This window comes from Pseudorasbora parva, chromosome 7, assembly GCF_024679245.1.
Source record: "Pseudorasbora parva isolate DD20220531a chromosome 7, ASM2467924v1, whole genome shotgun sequence".
Taxonomy (NCBI): Eukaryota; Metazoa; Chordata; class Actinopteri; order Cypriniformes; family Gobionidae; genus Pseudorasbora; species Pseudorasbora parva.
Genome location: NC_090178.1, coordinates 44,715,128 through 44,742,701, shown reverse-complemented (window position 1 = coordinate 44,742,701; position 27,574 = coordinate 44,715,128). Strand labels below are relative to the sequence as shown.

General features: G+C 38.7%; 1 protein-coding gene across 1 annotated transcript in view; it reads left to right on the top strand.

Annotated features, from left to right (window-relative positions):
• The window catches only part of cyp4t8 (cytochrome P450, family 4, subfamily T, polypeptide 8), a 33,693-nt gene extending 9,343 nt beyond the window's left edge, over positions 1–24,350 (top strand). The window contains exons 5-12 of the mRNA XM_067449330.1: positions 240–364; positions 443–597; positions 2,902–3,008; positions 3,139–3,329; positions 5,785–5,918; positions 14,678–14,742; positions 17,543–17,625; positions 23,492–24,350. Coding sequence (XP_067305431.1) covers positions 240–364; positions 443–597; positions 2,902–3,008; positions 3,139–3,329; positions 5,785–5,918; positions 14,678–14,742; positions 17,543–17,625; positions 23,492–23,669 — 1,038 coding nt within the window. The 3' untranslated portion in view covers positions 23,670–24,350. The remainder of the gene's footprint in view (positions 1–239; positions 365–442; positions 598–2,901; positions 3,009–3,138; positions 3,330–5,784; positions 5,919–14,677; positions 14,743–17,542; positions 17,626–23,491) is intronic.
• Positions 24,351–27,574: the final 3,224 nt, after the last annotated feature.

Below are 27,574 nucleotides of genomic sequence, written 5' to 3'. Positions count from 1 at the left end.
TGTTAGTCAATATGAAAATTATCCGACTCCCATTTGCTTGTTTTTTTTTTTGTTGTTGTTTTTTTTGGTGCTCTAACGCTAACCTGCCCCGTTTAGTCAATCTGGCCCTTTATCTTATCCCAGTGTAATGTATACAACTGCTGGTCATTAGTGATATTTCCCAAAATATTTAAACATTTAAACACTCAGTGGCACTATCATTTCTCCTGACACTTTAAATGTGTTTTTCTGTTTTTTAGGATAAGTGGGAATTGTATGCCAAATCAGAGGAGTCATTTGAGCTGTTTAAGCATGTAAGTCTGATGACCCTGGACAGCATCATGAAATGTGCGTTCAGCTGTAACAGCAACTGTCAGACAGACAGGTCAGTTAATACTTTTTTACCTCATGCGTTTGTACGTATCCATTTATATTGAGTAAAATCTCCCTGATCTCATTGCAGTGGAACCAACCCGTACATCCAGGCAGTGTTTGATCTCTGCCACCTGGTGAACCTCAGGTTCAGAGTATTCCCATACCACAGCAAGGCCATTTTTCATCTCAGTCCACATGGATACAAATTCAGGAAGGCAGCCGCAATAGCACACAATCATACAGGTGTTGTTTCTTTGACAAGCCACAGTCATGCACCTCATTAGCAGGCACACACTCGCAGAAACCCACAGGAACCAGAGGTGGACAGTAACTAAGCTCATTTACTCGAGTACTGTACTTAAGTACACTTTTTGAGTATCTGTACTTTACTTGAGTATTATTTTATCTGGACAATTATGACTTTAACTTCACTATATTTGAAAGACAAATATCGTACTTTTCACTCCACTACATTTCTATCTAGGTCCTCGAAGTCGAAAGTCGTTTCTGTCGCAACTTTGAAAGTCAGTGGATGATTTTTTTCTTCTTTAAAAGGTGTTTGAGGGTGCTTTCACATCTCTAGTTCGGTTCATTTGGTCCGAACCAAGGGCAAACAATTATACATTGTTGCATTTTTCAGATTTGTTGGTTCCTTTTCACACCACACTGATTGCTTTGGTCCGAACCAGTTGAAACGAACCAAAACGCAGGCACGTGACAACATCCACATCACTCATTGGCCATGGCGTATTTCCTAAACTGCTTTCCGATTGGTCAGAATTTACGTGTGGGAAAATTCCAACAGGCGAGGCAAAGCCAGCAAACTATAATAACACTATGGAGAGACGACTGCGCGGGCCAGTTTTGTCCCTGGCCATAATCTACTACACTGTGTATTTACCACAGTATGCAAACAAACCATTTCTATAATGAAGCGCGAATGCGGCGTGAAAACAACGTTCTAATGCACTGCAGACAGCGAGCGCGCATCGCTCGTCACTTCAAGAGGAGGCGTGCATTAATTATTAACTCTTGACATGCTTCCATCTTCCGAAAATATTGCCAACGATCTATCAGGTAATAATATCATGCACACAATGTCAGCGCAGCTAACTACGGCAGCTGGTTCAGTCCAAAAATGATCAGTACTTTTGCAGTTGGTTCTGTTCGAGGTCGGATCACGTTCTCACCACAAACAAACCGCTCCAGAGTTCGTTTAAAATCGTACCGAGACCAGCTCTTTAAGGAGGTCTCGGTACGCTTGTTTGGTCCGATTTTGGTGCGCACCCGAGTGCGATTGCTGCTTTCAGACCTGACCAAACGAACCGCACCAAAGAGGGAAACGAACTCTAGTACGATTCAACCGAACTAAATGAGGCAGGTGTGAAAGCACCCTGAGTTTTTGCAGAATGCCTTTCAGAAATCAATCTTGTAGAGTCACGTGAAGTTTAATGATTTCCCAGCATTTTATGAACACTGATTTATAGTTTATAGCAAAATGGAAGAAGACGGATCTCAAAATGTTCATTTTGTCGAATATTCACATGAACAAATTTGATTATGTCTTAAGTGAAGGTAAGAATATCAGATGTGTATCAGTGTATTGGATCCGTGCATTCGGTCCTATAGTGACAGCAGCTTTGTTAAGTTCTTTGTAACTTTTATACAAGTATTTAAATGAGTTTAAGTTAGTCGTATGCTAGTATGTCAGATGGAGCATCACTGACTGGCTTAAACCATGATGGCATAATGTGCATTTATACAACGATAATAAAATAATGCGTTGACAAAAAAAAGAAATTTACTTTTGATACTTAAGTACTTTGAAAACAAATACTTCTGTACTTTCACTCAAGTAAAAATCTGTTTTTACAACTTTCACTTGTAACGGAGTAATTTTTGACCAGCAGTACTTTTACTCTTACTCAAGTAATGAAGCTGTGTACTTTGTCCACCTCTGACAGGAACACAGCAGATGTAATGTAATCTGTGTAAACGTAATCTGAAAGCAATTCGATTAATTGTGATTTTGACCCTCTGAATTCTGTGAAGCTCTGCAGGAACTGTAAATATTCTTTTGTGAGTGAATCTGTCTGACACTACAAATGTACGTTATGATTAAAAGTTTGCCTTTTTATCTGCATGTTCTGTACTGAGTTGCCCATCACATCTTTTGTTGTGTTGACATAAAATGAGACGACACGCAGCAAAGTTGCAGTGGGAAATCAAACTTGAGCACCAAAATTTGCATGGAGACTGCAAGGATCAGAAATGAGATTGATTTCAGTAGGATCATGTGACACTGAAGACTGGAGTAATGATGCTGAAAATTCAGCTTTAGATCACAGGAATAAATTACATTTTAAAATATATTACATTAGAAAACGGTTATTTTAAATTGTTACAAAAATGTATATATACATTTTTATTTTATTTATTTTTTTTCACTATATTTTTGCTCAAATAAATGCAGCCTTAATTTTTAAAGGTAGTGTAAGACTTTTAACAAGTAAAACTAATGTCATTTCAATTTCTTAATATTTTTAGCGGAAGTTATCAGAAAGAGGAAAGAAGTCTTGAAGATGGAGAAGGAACAGGGCATTGTTAAAAACAAACGATATTTGGACTTTTTGGATATTCTTCTGTCTGCCCGAGTATGATATTCAAAAGCACTTACACAATTCATATATTTTGACTAAATGAAAATCCCTTTATAGATGACACTTTGTTACCTATTGTATTATTATTGATGTCCCAGATTGTGATGTTGTGTGTCGTTCTCAGGACGAGAATCAGCAGGGTTTGTCAGATGAGGATATCAGGGCTGAAGTGGACACGTTCATGTTTGAAGGCCATGATACTACAGCCAGTGGAATATCTTGGATCTTCTACAATCTGGCATGTAACCCTGAGCACCAGGAGAAATGCAGAGAGGAGATCTTACCAGTTCTGGATGGAAAAGACACGCTGGAGTGGTACTGTCATTACCGTTATTACTCGATTCATGTGACGTTGTGTTGGACAGTTGAGTGTAGGAAGTGTAAGATCCTGGTTTGTTAATAGTGGTATGATGGGAAAGGTAGGTCACAGTATCATATAGGGCTGCTCCATTATGGCAAAAAAAAATTTTGCAAGAAAACTGATTCGTTGTCTTCAACATGGAGTAAAATCCGTAAATGTTCTCTCATAAACGTTAAAGGTGCCCTAGAATGAAAAATGTAATGAACCTTGCCATAGTGAAATAATAAGAGTTCAGTACAGGGACATCACATACTGTGAGTCTCAAACACCATTGCCTCCTCCTTCATATGTAAATCTTGTTTGTGAAAAAACACCACGAAAAAACAGGCGATTCTCAACATAACGCCAACTCTGACACAATCGCTAAGATACTTAATATGTACGCCCCCAACATTTGCATGCCAGCCCATGTTCATTTTCAGGCGGAACTGCGCATCTGAATCATCGGTTTAGCAGGTGAACAAGCGTCACACGAGGATAGTAAAAACGGCAGCTCTCATGGACACAAATGTCATGTTCCAGGCTGTGCAGGGGACGTGAGGACTTTTCATAGCCTTCCCACAGATAAACAATGTCAACAGTCAGGGTTGATGTTTATAATCGGAATCCACAACAATTTAATTCAAAATCGTTCGTTTGGCAATTTCACCACGGACCGTTTTTCTAACCTGGACAATATTAATCAGCATTCGCTCAGAGTCTAAAACTGAAGAATGGGCCCATTCCAACCATATTCCTGCAAGCAGTAAGCGGTGATTTTATCCACTTGTTGAATGTTGAACCCATTTCTAATTAAATTAAAAGTTTCTTAGTAAGACAACACCACAAAAATATTCCCTGTATAAACTCCAAGTAGTTTGTCAAATGACAAAGGTTAATATTATTTCCTGCCAGTGTTGTCATAAAATACAACAGTAGATACGTATGTCATTCCCTTATGATGGATTGAAATCTAAATTAGCCTATATTTCATCATTAACACATAACTCAGAAATTAATTACGTTTACTTCTACTGTTTAGTTGCTTACAGATCGCTCAGTCGATAATTGTAGCTAACGTCACCTTCTTTATTATCTAAGTTGAAACGATAGTCATTTGACGAGGCTTAGACAATTTGTTAAATAAATCTACATCTTTGAGAACTGAAGTATGATTATTTTGCAGCGGATGAGTAGTAAACATGACGCTGACTATTTTGAGTGGCTTCTACATTACTTTGTTTGGCTAAATAAATCCACTTTTAAATCAGTACTCTACTGTCAAACTTTAACGTTACTGTAAACAACATATTTACACGCTACCCAGTTCAGTTCGTGAGAGTTGAGAAGCTATCATTGTAAAATCATTACCATGACGGATGGTATAGATGTGTTAGCTGCCATTGAGCAGCAGTGGAGTGAAACAGCCAATCAGAGCAGAACTCTGCATTAATATTCATGACCCTTCCAAATGAGGCAAAAACAGAGCATTACATCCTAGGGACAATACATAGGGTTGTAAATGGACCTGTAAAACTATATCTGGACAATTTTTGACCGTAAAGAATACCCTCTATTTAGATATCAGAAAAATTTAAATATTGTATCAAATCATTCCAGGGCACCTATAATAGGCAACCAGTAGTGGGAACGACCGATAGCAACCTGACTGACAGCCAAGCAGCTACACAAATTTCACAGTTCCCAATACCAATTTCAATACCACAGTAGGAAAAGTCAGTCATATAATAAAAAAACAAAGAAAATTACATGCAAGAGAAAAAAAAGAAAAGGTGACCTATGCAAAATTCTAATGTTTCAGTGAACAGAAGTGTGTGTGAGCTGTGTGTGTACACAACCACCCTATAATGGTAAAAATCCACCTTAATTCCCATTTGCTTATTCTAGCTTTTGTGATGTCACATATGTTTAGGCCCCACGACTGCCCTATTAGCATAGCCCCGCCCCTCAGTGAGCTGTACAGTCTGCCATGTTCATTTTCTCACCAGAGCATTTAACAGCAGCATTCAAGTAAGAAATGTGTTCTTATTAAAGCTATTAATGTTATTCAGTCAATAGCAGTGAGTTACTTCCAAATACAAGGAAGACAGAGCAGAGTTAACAAAGTGTAGCATAACAGTGACCAGACAAAGACACAAGAGGAGCTTCAATAGCAAACAAACCAAGGTAATTAATGGAACACAAAATAGTTATTAGTAATTAGCAGCATTAGTAAAGGAACGTGTTACAGAAATCACAAAACTACTGAAAATCCAAACAAACAGGCAGACGTGAAAATTATATTCATAGCAAATCAACTCAAATCAAATCAAATCGCTCTATGCATTTCCTCATTATGCCTTGCTTTCATTGATATGGCTTATTCACTGTCTGTTTCTCTGAGACTGTCTCTCTGTCTTTCTGTTTCAGGGAAGACCTCAATAAAATTCCTTATACCACAATGTGTATTAAAGAATCTCTGCGGCTTTGTCCTCCCGTGCCAGGAATATCACGGAAGTTGACTAAACCCTTGACCTTTTTTGATGGCCGAACTGTACCTGAAGGTAATTATTTGATTATCGAGTGACTGTCAAACTCCAAATACCATAAACATATCTTCATAGTAGTGTATATGACTTGTGTGTCAGATTTTAAGTTATCTGAAACCACACCAGAGGCCTGTTGCATGAAGCTAGGTGAACAAAGTCTGAGTTTCAGAGTAGGTTTAGAGTTGGCAAATCCAGATAAATCCAACCTGGTTTAGATCAAGTTCAACCGTTTCTCAAAGCTCGGTATAAACTTTCTCTGTCAGCTCAGGTTTAATCCAGAGTTAGCGATCAACTCTGAAAGTGTGACACGTGCGGCAAACAGCCAATCACAGTGTCCGTTTGATTCACTTCTCTTCTGAAGATTGAGAGATCATTTTGAAAATTATTATGAAATTAAATGTGTTTACGAGGCAGGAATATGCACTGCTGCTGCTGCGGTTTGAGAAGGCATCTGAAAGAATATCTGACTATAACAATGCATGTAAATCAAAGAAATATGCCTAATAATTATAGGTTCTTATAATTATTTCTAGTATAATTTATATAATTATTTCTTATAATTACTTATAGTTATTTGGCTACTTGTCAATCAATATAATATTTATATGAACATATTATATGAATTCAAAGTGATTAAAATTAGCACCAATAGATGAACAATTTTATTTCTAAAGTTTTCTCATTATAAACTGCTTTAATTTGGAATGAGAGATACAGGGGGTGTGGCTTTATTGCATCTTTACTTGCAGCTGATTGGTCCAGTTTGGGTTTGCAATCTCTAACTCAGAATAAAACCGGCTCCAGAGCAGGGGCCTGTACCATGATGGTAGTTTAACAAACTCAGGGTTACAAGATTAGTTTTGAGTTGACAAAACCAAACCAATCTATTCTGGCTTTGTTGGTCCCATGATGCTGATCATCAGCTCGCTCTGTCAACTCAGGCTTTGATCCTGAGTTCAGGAGTTTAGCTGTGACATCAGCAGTGAACAGCCAATCACACGCTGTGGATCAGCGAAACTGAGATTCATTTCTCTCTTCTGCAGATTATTACATGAGGCCATCCTTAAAAATATTCTTGTTTGCCGTAACCCGACCGACCCTGTCAATTTAGGGCCGACTCAATTTTTATTTTTATTTTCCTTTTAGTCCGACCGACTTGCCGGTTGTAAATTGGCTTTAAGACCGACCAATTTCTTTTTTTACTTTTCAAACAACTAATACAACAGTAATAAAATAATATGAATTATATTTTAGTAAGTATTATAAATGTATAAATTGCCTGGGCCATACAAACGAAGGCTACGTTCTTTCGTTTATAGAAAAACCCGTGACGTCATCTATGTTTACACTATGGTTAACGGATGTCACACTATGGCCTGCACGTAAGTTCGTTTCGGCTCATACTCTCATTCACTGTAACGTTAGACTGTTAAAGCCCTGTCGGAGATTTCGCCGTGTGACAGGAGTCAGGACCATGGACACGTTACACACACCGGGCAAGTGCACTGCAGAAGGGAGGGCTTAGTTTGAGCCCCTGCCCTTTTTGAAAATGAATCAAAAGTGCCGCTCTCAACATTTATCATTACTATATTGTGGCGAATAAAACAGATTTTGAATTATAATTAATATAACAACGTGTACAAAACAGTAACAAATGGCGGAGAAGCCGTTTATCTTGTCTCTGTCAGTCTGAATGTCGTTGTCATAACGCGTTGCGTGTGGGTATGCGTGGGTAGCGTGTGTTCTGCTCGACCCCAGCGCGTGGTGGGAGCGGCGGCACTGGTTGTAACTTGAAAAATAATGCTTTATGTATGGTTCTGTCGATGGATACACGTGCACTACAACAGCGATAATAAAAGAAAACATGGGCAAAACGGTCTATATTTGTAAACTGTGTTCAATGCATGCGAGTGCTGCCGTATGACCAGTCATTTTCGCCATCATCACTCAGTATATTCTCCAGAAGACGCGAATGAGAACCCTCTGCAGTGAGAGAAGATCTGTCTCTGTGCGCAGCGCGCGCACGTCTCAGCGCGCAAATATTGAGTTCTTTCAAGTCTTGCGTTTGAACGGATAAACTCACACAAAAAGTATGTCAACATGTCGATCTTGATGAGTATCCATCAGACAGTCTATATCCCTTAAGAGAACTTTATACAGTTGAGAAAGACGATGCATATCTCTGTATTAGGCCTTAAAGGGGCAGTAGCCTTTACTGCTGTCTGTCAAACAAAAGATAAGGACTCACTCACTGCTCTTGATTGAATAGCTGGTTATAGCTACTTAATTAATTGAATTCATAAAAACAACTTTTTGCTTTTTAATATTCAAATGCACTAGTCTATATCACCAGATGCTTTGTTCTGGCAAGTAGTGCAAGCCACTTCAGACACACAGATAGTTGCGTGTTCTGAGTTAACACAATCGAGCATAAAAATAAGAAACATATCACAGGAAAATACTAAAACGTGAAGACAGCGGGAAAAGAGCTGAAATACGTGAGAAACACGGGAAAAAAGGGAGGGTTGACAGCTTTGAGTCAATGACAGCTAGCTGGTGGTTGGACCCTTTTCTTAAAGAATGCACCTGAAATTTATGCAATAAACATGTTTTTGACAAATATTTCAATTTGTTTGTTGTCTATATAGCCTGCAATTAGCCTACACGCCCGAAGGCACGGCTTGAAGACCCAGTCAGTGATGTCACGATATGCCAATTTGTTTAAATTCATACCTACGTAATCACCATCACCAAAAATGTACATTTTTTTTTGTATTAAAATGTGAAAAAAAAAAATATAGACCTACCTACCGACCCTTTTTTAAATTTTTTTTACTGTTACTGCAAACCAAAATATTTTTAAGGATGGCCTGATTGAAAAATATTAAGAATTAAAAAAAAAAATTACACAGCAAGAAGAAAAGAGCTGTCTATGAAAGAGGACAACTAAAGAAACAATATTATATGTCAATGCAAGTTAGTTTAGTTGATAAAAAAGTTATGAAGTTAGTTTAGTTGATAAAGAAAATTGAACATTTAAGCTCAGTAAACTTCTTTTTTTAAATAGCTTTATTTATTGATTTTAATCATATTTGTATGACTTTATGTAGGCTATTTATATTAATTTTAACAAAGTGCCTATTAATGATTGATTAACTAAAATGATAAATGTGATAAATGTGAGTAAGGGTATAATAATTACATAAATTATATCTAAATCATTAAAAATTATTATTTTTATAAATAAGCATGGGTAAAAGCCAGACGCTTTAGTCTTTAAAAAACATTTGCTATGTAGTGTACTTTAATTTGAAGTAGAAACAGGGGGAGTGACTTTATTGCATCAGAGGTGTGTCAATTTACTCACAGCTGATTGGCCCAATTTCAGATTGAGATCTCTTATCCAGAACATAACCTGCCCTGGAGCAGGTTAGCCGTGGAGTGTAAGTTACTATGGCGATGAACACAGCTAAAAGCCAAACCACTTTAATGGTACCTAAAACCCAGGATTAGCACAAACTAAGCTTAAACTTATCTGGATAACCTGCTAAACCAGCTTCATGGTACAGGCCCCAGGTTAGCCGTGTAGTGTAAGTTACTATGGTGATGAACACTGATAAAAAAACAATCCACCTTCTTGAGCCTGAAAAAACAGAGTTTGCTAAAACTAATCTCGAACTTACCTTGGTAACAACTGAAACCAGCTTTGTGCAACAGGCCACAACAGTTATAGTGTGTTCATTTTCTCAAAGTTATAGTGTGGCAGGGTGTCCGCGGGGTTTTAAAAAGTATTAAAAAGTGATAAATCAAAATTGTCAAATTTAAGGCCATTAAAAGTGTTAAATGTGGTCTCAGAGGTATTATTTTTTTCCAAATTAGGTATTATTTTTTCAGACTATCAGGTGTCCTATTCTGAATGAAATTCTATCTGCGTTCGCATTAGTTCGTTTAAATATGGGCTTTATCATATCTGGGCACATAATCAAAGATCTTTCGTCTCCGTCTCAGCGTATGTTTGATGCTGACGTCATATTCAGTGGTCGTTCGGCATCATCTCAGAACACTGCGCGCTCAACAGAAGGTGCTGGCTTACGTTTTAATTTAGACTTGCTTCAAGGCATATCTTCAACGACTATCCTCATAAGAGCAATCTTAAATGATTTATATAAAGTCTAAAATGAACAAAAAGAGTTGTGAGAGAATGAGGCGCGATCCATAGACAGTATATAAACAGTGAGATCCGCGTGTCTGTCTGCTCTTAAAGGGACAGCAGCCAATAAAGCTTCCTGTCAGTAAAGTTAAAGAACAAAGGGAACAGAGAAAATGACTTGCTGCTCTTGACTAAATAACTTTTGTAGCTTCAATAAGGATTAACTATTTCATTTATATTTTATGCAGTGCAGACTGCATATAACTTTGATAACTTTATTAAATTTCTGTATAGTTCCTAACTGTTAAGACAGGAAGGGCAGGAGTAAACATGACATTTATTATGGGTTTATGTTAGCATTGTTTTAAGTTTACTTAAATTAAAAACTGTTATATTTTTGAAGCCTAATAATAAATGTAAAAAAAGTAGCTGTATTAATATCAGTAATACTGGCCTTCATTCATAAAAATATGCCATTTAAACAAGTATTTAAAATATATTCTCTTTATGTTGTTTCTACATTAATTTGATTAACAGTGAAATTATTATATAAAAAATATATTAAAAAAGTATTAAACATTTCTTTTTTATTGTGATTAATTGCGATTAATCACAGAAAAAAATGTTCAACAACTTATCACAGCTATAGAAATGTAATATTTGGCTCAGGTTTTGTTGTTGGAAAAAAAATTACCAATTATTAATTGAAATCAAATGTGTATGCAGTAATGCTTCTCCTGAACCAACCTTTGTGAATGTTGAGATCTATTTTACTGTGTCTGAATGATAACTTTTAACAGATTTCCTCCTGGTGTCAATTCTAAATCTATTCTTTTTTGTATGTTATATATGTCAAAATCTATGTAAATAATAGAAAGGTCGCTGATTAACACTTACAATTCAGTGTCGTGATGGTTTTAAAAATATTCTGAAGGTAATAAAAAAGGTATTAAAAAGTAGTAAATTTAACTTAAGGATTGCTGTATATACCCTGTGTGGGCATATAGGGCCCACGTGCACTTGCGCTTTGTTGCGCTCAAGTTTGCTTGTTTCATCAATGACAGAAAAAACTTCTGGTGCATGGTCCAAAATGGTTGTCCCTAGTCTCTTAATGAGTCATGGGTGTGTTCTGGGCTTAATAAACCAATCAGAGTTTTATCTTCCATTCCCTTGGGAGCCAGTTGCGCTCGCACCATGGATTTGCTATTTACATGGAGGAATTTTGCGAACGGAAAGACTGAACGCTTCTACAGAGAGGAATCCTGTGTGTAATTAAGCAGAGTGTGTGCACATTGTGTGCCTGCCTGGACGATATGGCCAAAATTCATATCACGATATTTTTCATAATTTTGGTCGATACGATATAATTCCGATATCGATATGAACTATATAAAAGCTTTAGAAAAAACTACTAAGAACTGCCCTAAAGGATTTCTGTACCTACAAACTTCTGAAAAATGTATTGGCCAAGTCTATGAATAGTCCTCCTATAAAACTCTATATTTTAGAAATAAAACCAGTACAAATAAATTAATGTTCACCATTTATTTGTATTTAGCCTTTATGTGAACAAGAAATGTAAAATCAACATCAAATAAACATAAGACTCTCACTTTATTAATATTAATATCTTTAAGTTTAAACTATAACATAGGCTGATTATATTATTCTTAATATAGATTAAACAAAAGTGCTTCAGCCTGGATTCAGCCTGACTCAGAATATTCTAGCGGATGGATCTGCTTCACAGCGTACAGTGCTCCTATGCCGCAGACGCAGTTTATTGAGCAATTTCTTTTAAGTTTTAAATTTCAGTGAAGAACAATTCATAGCGCTCTATTTTCCATTTATGCAAAACTATAGCATATATTTAATGCTGCATTTATTTAATTAAAAATGCAGTAAACAACGTAATACAGTGAAATATTATTCTGATCTACATCATCTGTTCACTACGTGAATATATAGTAGTGTCATTTATTTCTGTGATCAAAGCTGAATTTATCATCATTACTCCAGTCTTCAGTGTCACTCATCATTCTCATATTAGGATTTGATGCTCAACAAACATTTATGATTATTATCAGTGTTGAAAACAGTTTTGTTGCTCATGATGCTCCTTCATTGCTTTCATATATTGTCGCATTCGTCTGACTGTCCTCGTCACCTTTCAGCTCATAACGATTTGTATGTATATGTAACGTTGTCCTTCAGCTGCAGCTCCAGCGCGACAGTAACGTTAGTTCTACGAATCCGCTTTTGGACTTTCTGTGAGAGCGTCCTCCTCATATTTAGATACGAATAAAATGACAGGTCATGCATAGATTATTTTTTTGTCTCTGAAATTAAATCTTGATGTATTCACGTTGGTTTCTATGTATACACTTGCCCGTGACCTCAAGAAGCGCGCAATCAACCGAGGTTAGAGAAAGCGGTCTTAAGCGTCCCTGTTAAATTGCTCGCCCTCGCTCCAGGTAATGCCGTTTGGAATCCCGCTCGGAGCGGGTCGACTAGGACCGGTGAGACCCAGTAAAAGTGCGGGGGACACGCCGAACCACTTCCACCCCACTGAATTAACGTTAGTCTTTCTTCTCTTATCAACTATTTCTTTCTCCTTACTTGTGGAAGTTCGTTCAGTCACATTTGTGTTGCGGTCAGGGAAGCTCTTTTTGTAGCTAAAACTTGCTGCGTTGGATCTATCAGCCTACTACTGCTGAGCACTGACTGCGTTTCTGTGGTGTACGTCATCGCGCAAGTAGCCAATCATGTTCTGCTCTTTCTGACGGCTGCGCCCTGAACGTCAGTCAGTCAGGAATGCTGTATTTATCGAAATATCGGAAATGTGTTTAAAAATCATATCACCGTTATTGAAAAAAATTATATCGCGATATATATTGATATTGAATTATTGTCCAGCCCTACGCATATTACTAACAAGCCCTTTAAATAACACACAAAAATACTGCACATTGACTTTAGACTAAAGTGTTGTCAAAAGTATTGGTCGCGATACCAATTCGGTACTGGTACCAAAAAATTCGGTACCGGTACTGGTACCAATTCGGTACCAAAACGGTTCACAATTTAAAAAATGTGACGCTTTGGGTCTTGTTGAGTTGGAATCGTAAACGCCTCTGACTGCCCATTGTCTCACGCTATCATCATGTTGCAGAGGTGTTTATGATTCCAACTCAACAGTATCCAAAGCGTCAAATTTTGTACATTTCAGAGCCGAATTTTTGACAACACTACTTTAGAGCAGGTTTTTGTTGATCAATGGCGCAGTCGTTTTTAGTTCCTCAAAATAGCAACATGCCAACAATGCACCTGAACACACCTCGCTTTCAGACCAGCACGCCCATGGGTGAACAGATGGGCATTTGCTATTTAACCCCCTGGTCCTCCTCGGTCAAAAATTACAGAAACATTTTACGTTTTGAAATGTTAAATTTTTTGGGATTCAGCGGAATGGGATGACACTCAGTGACTTTTGTTACATTAGCTATGTGAACACATAAGAAAATCATGGAGATGTTTTGGTCATGTTAAAGGGTCGTAAAAAAAATGGTCACACTTGTCTCCTTCACGGTCAAAAAACGACCGACATAGGGAATTAATGGGAAATACGGAAACACACAACAACTCAGGGAATCTTTTGGTGATACAAGCCACAAATCAGCCATGAACCAGAAAAAAAAGTGCATAGCAATGTAGGGGTGACACTAAAATATCAAGAGTGCAAAATAGACACAACCATTTTTAATGAATAATGGCTAATGTTTCAGTCTGTCAGAAGACTAAAGAAGAAAAGTCCACAAGTCATATACTACTTTTATGGCATTTTATGGTACTTTTTTATCCTTTTGAAGGATGACAGTCCTTTGGCCACCATCCAGTTTTATTGTAAGAAGACATTTGGTTTGACTTTATATTAGTGTTTAACTTAAGTTTGGTACAATGCACTTATCCTGTTGCAAAATACATTTGCTGCTATTGAGGTGGTATAGTTAGGTTTAAGGGTGGGTTAAGGTGTCATGTAAGGGTCAAATGTGTAATAGAAGTTATTTACAGATGTAGTGATGTTATTACATGCAGGTATTTTTTAAATGTATGTACAAATAAAAACACAATAAGCGCATTGTATCAAATGATTAATTTAAATATTAGTACAATAGTAGTTAATAAGTAACTAATAGTAGTAGTACATAGTTGTTAATAAGTAAAACGTATGTTAATATAAAGTGGAAAAGATATTTTATAAGCAACATAAAAATAAGTTGATAACAGAATTTACAATTTTGCAAATAATTTTTTCATTAATGCTCCAAAAAGAGGCCAAATAGGTACGTCAAACACAACAGAAAGAATATTGTTTTGCCAACCAGCAAGTATGAAGTTTGAAATAATGCCTACTGCTTTAAACTCTGTTCACTTGTAAACAGACACCATGACCTCTAACTCAGAGAACATCTGTTCAAACATTAATCTAGCGGCTTGTTGTTCAGTTACTTGGTATATGCAGCATGACACTGAACGTTATCAGTTCATCACAAAACAGTGAACCTAGGCTGAATACATAACTGCATTTGTTTTCTAATGGACACACTGTTTTACTCTTCCATAGGTTGTACCATTGGAGTTAGCATTTATGGGATCCACTTGAATGCCACCGTGTGGGAGAATCCATATGTATGAGTGCTTTCTTCACATCTGACATAAGCAATGCATCACTCACTACATTACATAACCCAAATACACTATATTGCCAAAAGGTTTGGGACGCCTGCCTTTACATGACATCCCATTCTTAATTTGTAGGGTTTAATATGGAGTTAGCTCACCCTTTGCAGCTATAAATGCTTCAACTCTTCTGGGAAGGCTTTCCACAAGGTTTAGGAGTGTGTTTATGGGATTTTTTGACCATTCTTCTAGAAGCTCATTTGTGAGGTCAGGCACTGATGTTGGATGAGAAGGCTTGGCTCGCAGTCTGCTCTAATTCATCCCAAATGTGTTCTATCGGGTTGAGTTCAGGACTCCCTCTCTCTCTCTTTATGAACCTTGGAACAGGAAGGGGCCATCCCCAAACTGTTCCCACAAAGTTGGGAGTATAAATGTAGAGGATCGTGTGTGGAGTAAGGAAGAAGACACAGGGGTCGGCTGGACCACTGACGTTTTTATTAATAAACTCAAGGTAACTTTGTGTTGGCACCACAGTGCACGCTCAACTCAAACATTCGTCGTAATCACTTCCGGGTTGTGATCATCCGGGAACTCTGGGGGACACGTCAGTAGTCCTTCTCTCTCTCTCTCACTGTCTTCTGTTTCTCCAGGGCTCTTGTACTCTCCCCACGCCAATTACTGGAACGAGAGACATGTATTGGTAGTTTGGGTCCAACCCACTCACTTACCGCTCGTCTCCCGCCTCTCTCTCCCGCTGCAGACCTCGCTGAACCACGCCCCTCTGCCACAATAAAATTGTCCAAACTGTCTTGGTATACTGAAGCATTAAGAGTTCCTTTCACTGGAACTAAGGGGCCAAGCCCAACCCCTGAAAAACAACACCACAAGATAATCCTCCATCCACCAAACTTGCAACCATTCTCCTGGCAATCACCAAACCCAGGCTCGTCCATCGGATTGCCAGACAGAGAAGTGTGATTGGTCACTCCAGAGAGCACGTCTCCACTGCTCTAGAGTCCTGTGGTGACTGCTTTACTCCACTCTATCCCACGCTTTGCATTGCCATTGATGATGTATGGCTTAGATGAGCTGCTCGGCCATAGAAACCCATTCAATGAAGCTCTCTACACACTCTTGAGCTAATCTGAAGGCCAGATGAAGTTTGGAGGTCTGCATGCCTAGGTGCTTGATTTTATACACCTGTGGCCTTGGAAGTGATTGGAACCTGAATTAAATCATTTGGAAGGGTGTCCCAATACTTTTGGCAATATAGTGTAGGTCACAACAGAATACTGAATGAAAAATTAAATAGCGTCCAAATGCTTGACCAAGGGAGTGTCTGAAGTTTGGTGCTTATGCAACCGTCCTAGTGACAACAGGCAATCACATTACTTTATCAGTGTTACATATGTTTGCATAGGTGGTCTGACTGACACATTTTCAACTTCTGCTGCAAACAACGCCAGTGACGTGACGCAACAGAATAATAATAATAATAATTTGTTACATTTATATAATGCTTTTCAAGGCACTCAACGCGCTTTACATTGAAGGGAGGAATCTCCTCAACCACCACCAATGTGCAGCATCCACCTGGATGATGGGACGGTAGCCATATTGTGCCAGAACGCCCACCACACACCAGCTGATTGGTGGAGAGGAGACAAGGGGATGAAGCCAATCAGGATATGGGGATGATTGACATGATGGACGGGGCCAATGAGAACATTTGGCTAGGATGTTACACCCCTACTCTTTTTCCGAAGGACGTCCTGGGATTTTTCACGGGACCTCAGTTTAACGGCTCATCCAAAGGACGGTGCTCTTTGACAGTACAGTGTCCCCGTCACTATACTGGGGTGTTAGGACCCACACAGACCCCTGCTGGACTCACTAACACCTCTACTAGTTTTCCCAGTTGGTCTCCCATCCAGGTACTGACCAGGCACAGCCCTGCGTAGCCTCAGTGGGAAACCAGTCTTGGGCTTCAGGGTGTCAACAGAACCCACAGTTCAGTTTGGCAACACATGACGTCACCAAGGGGCAACCTCCTGTGAGCTCTCTTGAAGTGAAACTGCAGTTCATCGACTGGTCGTTAGAGACAGGCTCCAAAAGGGAGTCAAATCTATATCTTTCCCATGTTAAAATACCCAACTTTACAGCAGAAACAAATGTGTTTACAGCCTGGCGTGTTCACTTAAGTGACAGGTGGATTGCCACTATGCTCAAGCTAGGTGGGCGTGGTTTCATCAATCAGGCACCTCAGCTCCACCCACGTCCTGCCTCTTTGCCCATTTTCGGTTATCCTGGAGTAACAAGCGGTGACACGCTGCCAAGATAGCGACAGCCGGCTCCTTCCACTTTGGGCTTCAAAAATGCTCTTCAGAAACCGACAGGTGACAGGATGTCACCCATTCAATGTAAATGAGAAGCATTAATGCAAACACCCTGTCTGTGTGTCTTTCTTTTGCTTTAATTAAAGCAGCAGTAGAGCTACATGAACAAAACCTGATGATCATGTTTTCCAGCATGATTTCAGATGCATCTTGTGTGACCGTCTGAGTCACTTTCTTGTACAAAGAGTCGTTTAATTAATTTAATTTTGGTCTCATACTTCCTCACTATAATATAGATGAAATAGATAAACCCCCATCAGAACACAACCATATTTTAACCTTAATCATTTTATGTTTATAAGAAGAACAAAACAAGTATATGTGATGTGATTTGTGTGTTTTAAGTCTGTATATATAAATGTACAGTTCTTTAAAAGTATATGAGTGTATTTAAAATGTTTTGTTGCCCACAGGTATTTGATCCACTGAGATTTCTGCCTGAGAACACTGCTAAGAGGTCACCTCACGCTTTTGTGCCCTTCTCTGCTGGACCCAGGTTTGTATGCCAGCGAGTGTTGAAGAGACATGAACGGTTTAACAAGTGGGTCACTCACTCACATTACAGTCACACTGAATAGAGCCGTTCTTTGGTTTGGAGTTTGGAGCGCCAGTGTCTCTGACCTCATTTCAACCCTCATGAGGGCAAACAGCAATGAGGTGCACTTAGTAATGCTGATTCTGCGAAAAATATTTAGAAAAGTTCACTCAAAAAAGTAGGATGTTGTTTTCCTATCCAACAGAAAAGGAAGATTCTTCAAGGAGCTCTTTTCTGTACAATGACAGTTCATATTAAATATGGATGTCAATTTACAAATGTTGTGTTTAAACTAACTATCAATTAATCAAATAATCATTCATCTTAACCTCGTAAATCTGAAGCGAGGGGGCACTACTTAGCAATGAATGCCCAGAACGTATTAAAAGTATTATATTTTAGTTGAAAATGGTGTCGTGTAAGTGGTCCCAAAGTAAATAACTAATGATTTTTATAACAGAAATTAATCAATCAATAACATTTTTCTAGAGCTGATGTACAGCCAAAACAATAAACAAGATAAGATCTTAAACAAGATCTTTCAAAAATTAAAGACCTTACATAATGAACGTTATATAACCTTGCAATGAGCCATTTCCATATACATACACAGCAGGTTTCTTTAGAGAAGTCACAATTTTGCGCCGTCATGTTTCTACGGTAGCCCTAAACGGACAAACTTCTCTACTTCTCTTTGTCCTGTGTCGGCCACCGTAGCTTCTCTATGTACTTCGAAAGGGAGGGGTGAGCGGTGGACGAGTGCAATTCTCAACCTCACCGCTAGATACCACTACAATTTTCACACTGCACCTTTAACACATTTTTTAAAATGTGCTGATATATTAGAAGTGCTCTATTGTCATAAGCCCCTTTCACACTGCGATTCCGGCAAATACACACATAATGCGACCCGGCATTTGTTCCCGGGCCGCTAGATTTGGTCCATTCACACTGCCAGCGAAATGCCGTAATATGCGCGCTTTCACACACAACGCTTAACGGTCCCGGGTCGAGTTGACACGTGACATCCTGATGTGACGTATAACGGCGAGCGATCTCAGCTTCAGTGCGGATAGTAAGGAGCTCCGTGGTCTCGACTTGTGTCCAGTTTGCGCACATTTCTGCTTGTTTAATTTTAGTTTATTTTGTGTACGAACACTCTCTGCGTTTAAAACACCGACTAGATCTTCTGGCACTGCAGGGTTGTATTATTGAAAAAACAAGCTCTAGGAGTCGCACGATAACTACGTACACACTGCGGCATTAGTTTTGGCTTTTGTTCACAGCGCTCGTCCCGGGTCGAATACCGCAATGTTACTAGGTCCCAGACCTTGGTTCAATTCGGTAATCAATCCCGGGACGTGGTTGCTTTCACACAGAAGGCGACCCGGCAATGTTCCGGGAATATTGCGGGTCTGACGTGCAGTGTGAAAGGGGCTATAGAGTGAAAAAATAACTGCTTTAACCCTCTTCGTTTAAAAGAATTGCACAAAGAACTGAACTTTTCCTTCGAATGTCTGCAGTTAGGAGCGTTTGTGTCTCTGACCTCAGTTCAACTCTGATGAGAGCAGAGAGCAAACAGCAATAAAGCTACTGATAATGCAGGTCGTTTTGGCAGTCATTCTGATAGAAAAGTTTTACTAAATTGGCTTAGATACCTTGCAGATTATATAATATTAATGAAATAAAAGGCCCCTTAGTACACCATCATGATTATGTTTTAATAAACTGTTTAGCACACATTATAAAAAAAACTTCGATACATTTTATTTTCTTTAAAATGTATTTTAAATTATATTTTAATATTGTGTTAATATTCACTTTTTGATTGTTGACTAACATACTTAACCACATGTAAATTAATTGATTATAATTTTAATATTACATTTTATATTTATATTTCAATATTGCATTTTACACAAAGGTCTGTCTGAATGCTCGATTCTGATTGGTTGGACGGTGTGTGTTCAAACCGTGTAATGCACACATAGTTCCAGTCAGTTTAGTCTCCTTTCTATATGAATGCGCTGTTTTCACTGAAAGCACACACACACACACACACACATATTTCACTCGTGAGGGTCAAGATTCGTTGTGCTGACTGCAAAAATTCTAAAGCACAGAAACTTTTAGAAACAGAAATTAGTTTTGCTACTGAATCGCTATATTTTATTATTCCGCAATGAGGGTGTAACATCGCTGTTTTTGGAGTAACTAAACGTACAGCTACATTGTTAGTAGAGAGACGCTGCACAAACACCGGTAATTTACACGCATCTCTATTTCATTCAAATATTGTTTGAATTACCACACTACTTTAGCTCTGTCTGATTTAAAGTGATGGCTGACTACAACAAGCTTAATTTTAACTCCAGTTAAACATTGCACAGCAACACAATAACAGCTTTAACTTGTCAGTGTTGGCAAATGTCCACGGTATAAGTGGGATAAATACATGACATACACATTTTATAAATTACATAAAATATGCCATTAAGAAATTACTAAGTTTACAATCAATGCATGTCAGTACATTTTTTAAAAGACAAAAGTAGTAAAATAATGGTGCAAATACATGTAAAACTGACTAGCGCAAACCAACATGAATCACATTGCGTTATTCATTTAAATGTATTGAAAATCCTGTTTCTATTTATCACACTCTGTCTCTGTCTCGGTTTCTCCTATCAGCAACTATAGCAGCATGTCAAGCAGCTAAAGGATTAGTTTACTTCAAAATTTACAGAGTAATTTTTGCTCTTAGATGACCGTCCCTGCAGTTATACAGTCTTGTTCAAAATAATAGCAGTACAATGTGACTAACCAGAATAATCAAGGTTTTTAGTATATTTTTTATTGCTACGTGGCAAACAAGTTACCAGTAGGTTCAGTAGATTGTCAGAAAACAAACAAGACCCAGCATTCATGATATGCACGCTCTTAAGGCTGTGCAATTGAGCAATTAGTTGAATTAGTTGAAAGGGGTGTGTTAAAAAAAAATAGCAGTGTGGCATTCAATCACTGAGGTCATCAATTTTGTGAAGAAACAGGTGTGAATCAGGTGGCCCCTATTTAAGGATGAAGCCAACACTTGTTGAACATGCATTTGAAAGCTGAGGAAAATGGGTCGTTCAAGACATTGTTCAGAAGAACAGCGTACTTTGATTAAAAAGTTGATTAGAGAGGGGAAAACCTATAAAGAGGAGCAAAAAATGATAGGCTGTTCAGCTAAAATGATCTCCAATGCCTTAAAATGGAGAGCAAAACCAGAGAGACGTGGAAGAAAACGGAAGACAACCATCAAAATGGATAGAAGAATAACCAGAATGGCAAAGGCTCAGCCAATGATCACCTCCAGGATGATCAAAGACAGTCTGGAGTTACCTGTAAGTACTGTGACAGTTAGAAGACGTCTGTGTGAAGCTAATCTATTTTCAAGAATCCCCCGCAAAGTCCCTCTGTTAAAAAAAAGGCATGTGCAGAAGAGGTTACAATTTGCCAAAGAACACATCAACTGGCCTAAAGAGACATGGAGGAACATTTTGTGGACTGATGAGAGTAAAATTGTTCTTTTTGGGTCCAAGGGCCACAGGCAGTTTGTGAGACGACCCCCAAACTCTGAATTCAAGCCACAGTACACAGTGAAGACAGTGAAGCATGGAGGTGCAAGCATCATGATATGGGCATGTTTCTCCTACTATGGTGTTGGGCCTATTTATCGCATACCAGGGATCATGGATCAGTTTGCATATGTTAAAATACTTGAAGAGGTCATGTTGCCCTATGCTGAAGAGGACATGCCCTTGAAACGGTTGTTTCAACAAGACAATGACCCAAAACACACTAGTAAACGGGCAAAGTCTTGGTTCCAAACCAACAAAATTAATGTTATGGAGTGGCCAGCCCAATCTCCAGACCTTAATCCAATTGAGAACTTGTGGGGTGATATCAAAAATGCTGTTTCTGAAGCAAAACCAAGAAATGTGAATGAATTGTGGAATGTTGTTAAAGAATCATGGAGTGGAATAATAGCTGAGAGGTGCCACAAGTTGGTTGACTCCATGCCACACAGATGTCAAGCAGTTTTAAAAAACTGTGGTCATACAACTAAATATTAGTTTAGTGATTCACAGGATTGCTAAATCCCAGGAAAAAAAAAATGTTTGTACAAAATAGTTTTGAGTTTGTACAGTCAAAGGTAGACACTGCTATTTTTTTGAACACACCCCTTTCAACTAATTGCCCAATTGCACAGCCTTTAAGAGCGTGCATATCATGAATGCTGGGTCTCATTTGTTTTCTGACAATCTACTGAACCTACTGGTAACTTGTTTGCCACGTAGCAATAAAAAATATACTAAAAACCTTGATTATTCTGGTTAGTCACATTGTACTGCTATTATTTTGAACAAGACTGTATATCATGTGACTGACTGATTGAATAAACTACTTAAAACATCAGTAGTACATTGTGTTACTATCCGTTGTTGTCTAATACACTCACTTAAAGGATTATTAGGAACACCTGTTCAATTTCTCATTAATGCAGTTATCGAATCATCCAATCACGTGGCAGTTGCTTCAATGCATTTAGGGGTGTGGTCCTGGTCAAGACAATCTCCTGAACTCCAAACTGAATGTCAGAATGGGAAAGAGAGGTGATTTAAGCAATTTTGAGCGTGGCATGGTTGTTGGTGCCAGACGGGCCAGTCTGAGTATTTCACAATCAGCTCAGTTACTGGGATTTTCACACACAACCATTTCTAGGGTTTACAAAGAATGGAGTGAAAATGGAAAAACATCCAGTATGCGGCAATCCTGTGGGAGAAAATGCCTTGTTGATGCTAGAGGTCAGAGGAGAATGGACCGACTGATTCAAGCTGATAGAAGAGCAACTTTGACTGAAATAACCACTCGTTACAACCGAGTTATGCAGCAAAGCATTTGTGAAGCCACAACACACACAACATTGAGGCGGATGGGCTACAACAGCAGAAGACCCCACCGGGTACCACTCATCTCCACTACAAATAGGAAATAGAGGCTACAATTTGCACAGGCTCACCAAAATTGGACAGTTGAAGACTGGAAAAATGTTGCCTGGTCTGATGAGTCTCGATTTCTGTTGAGACATTCAGATGGTAGAGTCAGAATTTGGCGTAAACAGAATGAGAACATGGATCCATCATGCCTTATTACCACTGTGCAGGCTGGTGGTGGTGGTGTAATGGTGTGGGGGATGTTTTCTTGGCACACTTTAGGCCCCTTAGTGTCAGCTGGGCATCGTTTAAATGCCACGGCCTACCTGAGCTTTGTTTCTGATCATGTCCATCCCTTTATTAACACCATCTACCCATCCTCTGATGGCTACTTCCAGCAGGATAATGCACCATGTCACAAAGCTCGAATAATTTCAAATTGGTTTCTTGAACATGACAATGAGTTCACTGTACTAAAATGGCCGCTACAGTCACCAGATCTCAACCCAATAGAGCATCTTTGGGATGTGGTGGAACGGAAGCTTGGTGCCCTGGATGTGCATCCCACAAATCTCCATCAACTGCAAGATGCTCTCCTATCAATATGGGCCAACATTTCTAAAGAATGCTTTCAGCACCTTGTTGAATCAATGCCACGTAGAATTAAGGCAGTTCTGAAGGCGAAAGGGGGTCAAACACAGTATTAGTATGGTGTTCCTAATAATCCTTTAGGTGAGTGTATATAAACAGATGTATTTTTACTTTTCAACAGTTCAGATATGGTGTTTATTAAAAGACAGAAATGGTATAGACGGCTAATAAAGCTTCTGATGTATATCTGATTACAGAAACTGCATCGGACAGAACTTTGCCATGAATGAGATGAAAGTAGCCGTGGCGCTGACACTGAAGAAATATCGCCTCATTAAAGATCCCCAGCACACCCCAAAGATGATCCCTCAAGTAGTCCTCCGATCAATCAATGGAATTCACATCAAGATCAAATCAGTAGAAAATGATTCGTGAAATCATCATGAACCTGTACATTGAGCCTGTTTGACAAGAAGAATGACAGTGAATTAATTTAAATATTTACTGCACACTGTGCACATCCGTGTTCAGCACATTTAGCTCCTGGAAACTGGATGGTTAGTGAATAAGATGATTTGTGAAATTCCACACACTAAAGTGGAAATACTGCCCCATTGACACCGTCAGCAGGGTTGTCTCTAAATGTCTTCAGTTGCTGTGCTGGTTGGTCAGCAGCTCTCGTTGAACATTCACTGATGCTGTGAATGGAGCCTCCTAGGGTCTGTTATAATTTATAAAGAATTTCTTAAAAATCGAAAGACATATTTTCAAGTAATATGATTTCATTTGATTGCTTTGATTTTGCCTCGGGCACTCCGTCTGAAATTAGAGCTCTCTAATAAGAAATAAATGTTTATTATTAGCTTGTTTTATTTTTTAGGTTTGTGTGTGTGTGTGTGTGTGTGTGTGTGTGTGTGTGTGTGTGTGTGTGTGTGTGTGTGTGTGTGTGTGTGTGTGTGTGTGTGTGTGTGTGTGTGTGTGTGTGTGTGTGTGTGTGTGTGAAAATGGCATTGCCTTTTTATTGTATGATGGATGTAAACTATTTTAATGTATTTTAATGTGAATTTTCCTCTCATCAGCACTACACATTTTAAATAAAAATTCAGTTTTACATCATCTGAAATTGGTGATTCTTAGAAACATAAAACCCCAGAAGTGTAAGGCGGCAGGATCTCAAATCCTAAAAAATGACCCCCACTTAACAAGAATCACAAGCGGAAGTGTTGTATTCATGAAGACGGTTTATAGGCTTTACAGACAGATGGGTTGAGAGTGACTCGAAGGACCGGCATCACCTCTTGTAACTGTTTGAAGAATTTAACAGGATGTTTTGGGAGTTCATTTTCAATCCATCTCCTATCTTTTGCAGTTAACATAGGCCTTTTCTCCTCCACCTGTTTTTTTTTTTTTCTGACTCAATGAGCATTTCACGGTCCAATGGTCATGCCTTAACTGCAATGTCTGTATTAGTATTGTGTTGTATTATATCCTTCTCATGGGCATTTAATACATTTAGAATTTTTAATTAAATCTCTTTTTTGGCTCATTTTATCTGTAAAAGGACACGTGCCTAATAATTCTGCACACCTGCATATTATAATTCGTTACATTTATATAGCGCTTTTCTAGGCACTCAAAGCGCTTTACATAGAAGGGGGAATCTCCTCAACCACCACCAATGTGCAGCACCCACCTGGATGATGCGACGGCAGCCATATTGCGCCAGAACGCTCACCACACACCAGCTGATTGGTGGAGAGGAGACAAGGGGATGAAGCCAATCAAGAGAGGGGTATTATTAGGAGGCCATGATGGACGAAGGCCAGTGGGCAAATTTGGGATTTTTAATGACCACAGAGTCGGGACCTCGGTTTAACGTCTCATCCGAAAGACAGTGCTCTTTGTCAGTATAGTGTCCCTATCACTATACTGGGGTGTTAGGGCCCACACAGACCACAGGGTGAGCGCCCCCTGCTGGCCTCACTAACACCTCTACCAGCAGCTACCTGGTTTTCCCAGTCGGTCTCCCATCCAGGTACTGGCCAGGCTCAGCCCTGCCCTGCAGTGGGAAACCAGTCTTGGGCTACAGGGTGATATGGCTGCTGGTAATAAGGTATTTCTCATTTCCAGCCTTCATGAATTATTATATATCACTTACAAATTATTAAATACAAAATGAATAGTAGTTATAAAGATTAATGTGGTTTGGAATTGGTTTGGTTTGGCATAATGTGGTTTGGCATTTGGAAATAAAATTGATCAAAAAATCAACATGCCTAATAACTCTGCACGAGGTGTACACGTTCCACTGAAACCTCATCTGATGCTTTAAATTGACAAGCATGAGAAAAAAAAGTGGCTTTCTTAGAATTATTGAGGTCTCATAAGTGCAGAACAGAAGAAAGAAGCAGAAGTGAGCAGGATTGCTCTGCAGCGATGCATCACACATACAAATCATTTCCTCAGAACTGCAGCAGAAGGAAACCAGAATCCTGGAGGTTATTTTTATGTGTATTTTACAAAGCTTTCCGATCTGAAATGATATCTAATGCTGAAGACAAGTCAGTGTAACTTCTTTACCCTCAACCCAGGAGAGGAGAAAATCAGAGTTTCCGCTAGAAAAAAATGGTGCCGGTCAAAGTGACCGGCAGAGGTTTCGTTTTCCGGACGTTTTGATGATATGCCGGTCAAAAATTCCTGAAAGCAGTTTGTGTAACTTAAAAAAAAAGACATAATCAGGCCGTATATGCAACATGTTTATTAGCCTAACTTTCAAATAGACGGAAAAAAACATGAACGTCCGATTGGCGTCAATCAACCAATTTTTTTAACTCATAGGCGTAATTTGCGGGTGGGACAGGTGGGACAGGTGGGACATGTCCCCACCACTTTTTTATCTTGCTTCACGGATGAACCTAACTAATACAAACAAAACATCTCTGGTTAACTAGAAGAGTATAATTTCATTCGTTTGTTAAATAAGAGGCGATCAGGCGCTCGTTGCCGCTGTTATCAGTGGAGCAGATTTCTCACGTGGCTCGTGCAGTCTTCACACAGACGAGCGCTTTAATCTAACGCTTAACGCCGTTGCAGACTTTCTGTTTGTTCCGGTCAGATCGCGAAACAAAATGCACAAAAACTGTTCCTGCTCTTGATGTACAACCACTGATGGTATTCGGTTTTGATGAGAGAAAAAATAGGCTACGAGGGCATATTAGAAACGAGAACTTCTGACTAGTTTAACAGACTAGACCAGTGATTAAGCAAAGTGTGCAAATCTATATGCCTTTATTCACGTGAAAAATCTTGGCACAACACTATTGTGTTTAGATGCAATAATTAAACGCAATTAATAAATGTAATTATAAACTCAGCATGTCTCATTTAGTTGGTAACATTTAAATTGGCCACCGTGTGAAATGACAAAATCATATAATAGAATATAACAGTATACTGATAACTGTAAGCAGGTAAGCACTACAAGATGTTTTTGAATGCATTAAAGAAAACGACAAAATTACTTATTCACAAAATTACTGTGTGAATAAGTGCTACCTGTTTAAAATGTGCTTGCACCCGATCATATTCAGTAGAAGGTAAAAAAAAATAAAAAATTCCCTTAAACTTTAACATCCCTCATGCCCATCGCCGTGATCATCTGTATCAAGCTGGTTGTTTACCGTGAGTTCTGAACACTGCACTATGTGCTTATTTAAATCTTTTCGTTCCTACACATATTAGGCTACATATTCCTCATGTCTGTGAGGCAAGCCTGCTGAGTTTCAGTTTATTTGAGACGTGCTTCAGTTAATGAGCAATGAAAGCGATGGCTTCCGCGACCTAGTCTACTTATTTATATCTTATTTATTAAATACATGCAATTAACCGAAGAAACCTTTATTAAAATTAAGAGACAATTTGTACAAAACGAAAGAAAGGCTTTTTACAAAACAAAACTTAATATTAAACTAAATATAACCACCAAAATAATTTCTGACCCACTTGCATCTTTGCACTTATAGCCATCATAATCAGATGAAATCTAAAAATAATATTATAATATTTAAACATAAATATGAAGAAAAAAAAACATTGTTTAATGGCTACAACAAGTAGCCTATAGTAAGCTACAGATTTATGTCATGTCTGAGCTGGATTTGAACGAACATCATTTTACCGATGGGTTCATGAGCGCGCGCCTGCGGATTATTGAGCTGATCACACCGGCTCCGCTCCGCTAATTAGTCATTACAGGCTCGTTCTCGATACTTACACGGGCAGGGCCGGTCTCTTGGGTGCATGGGCTCGGGTAGGGTTGGGCTTTATTTTTTTGAGCCGAT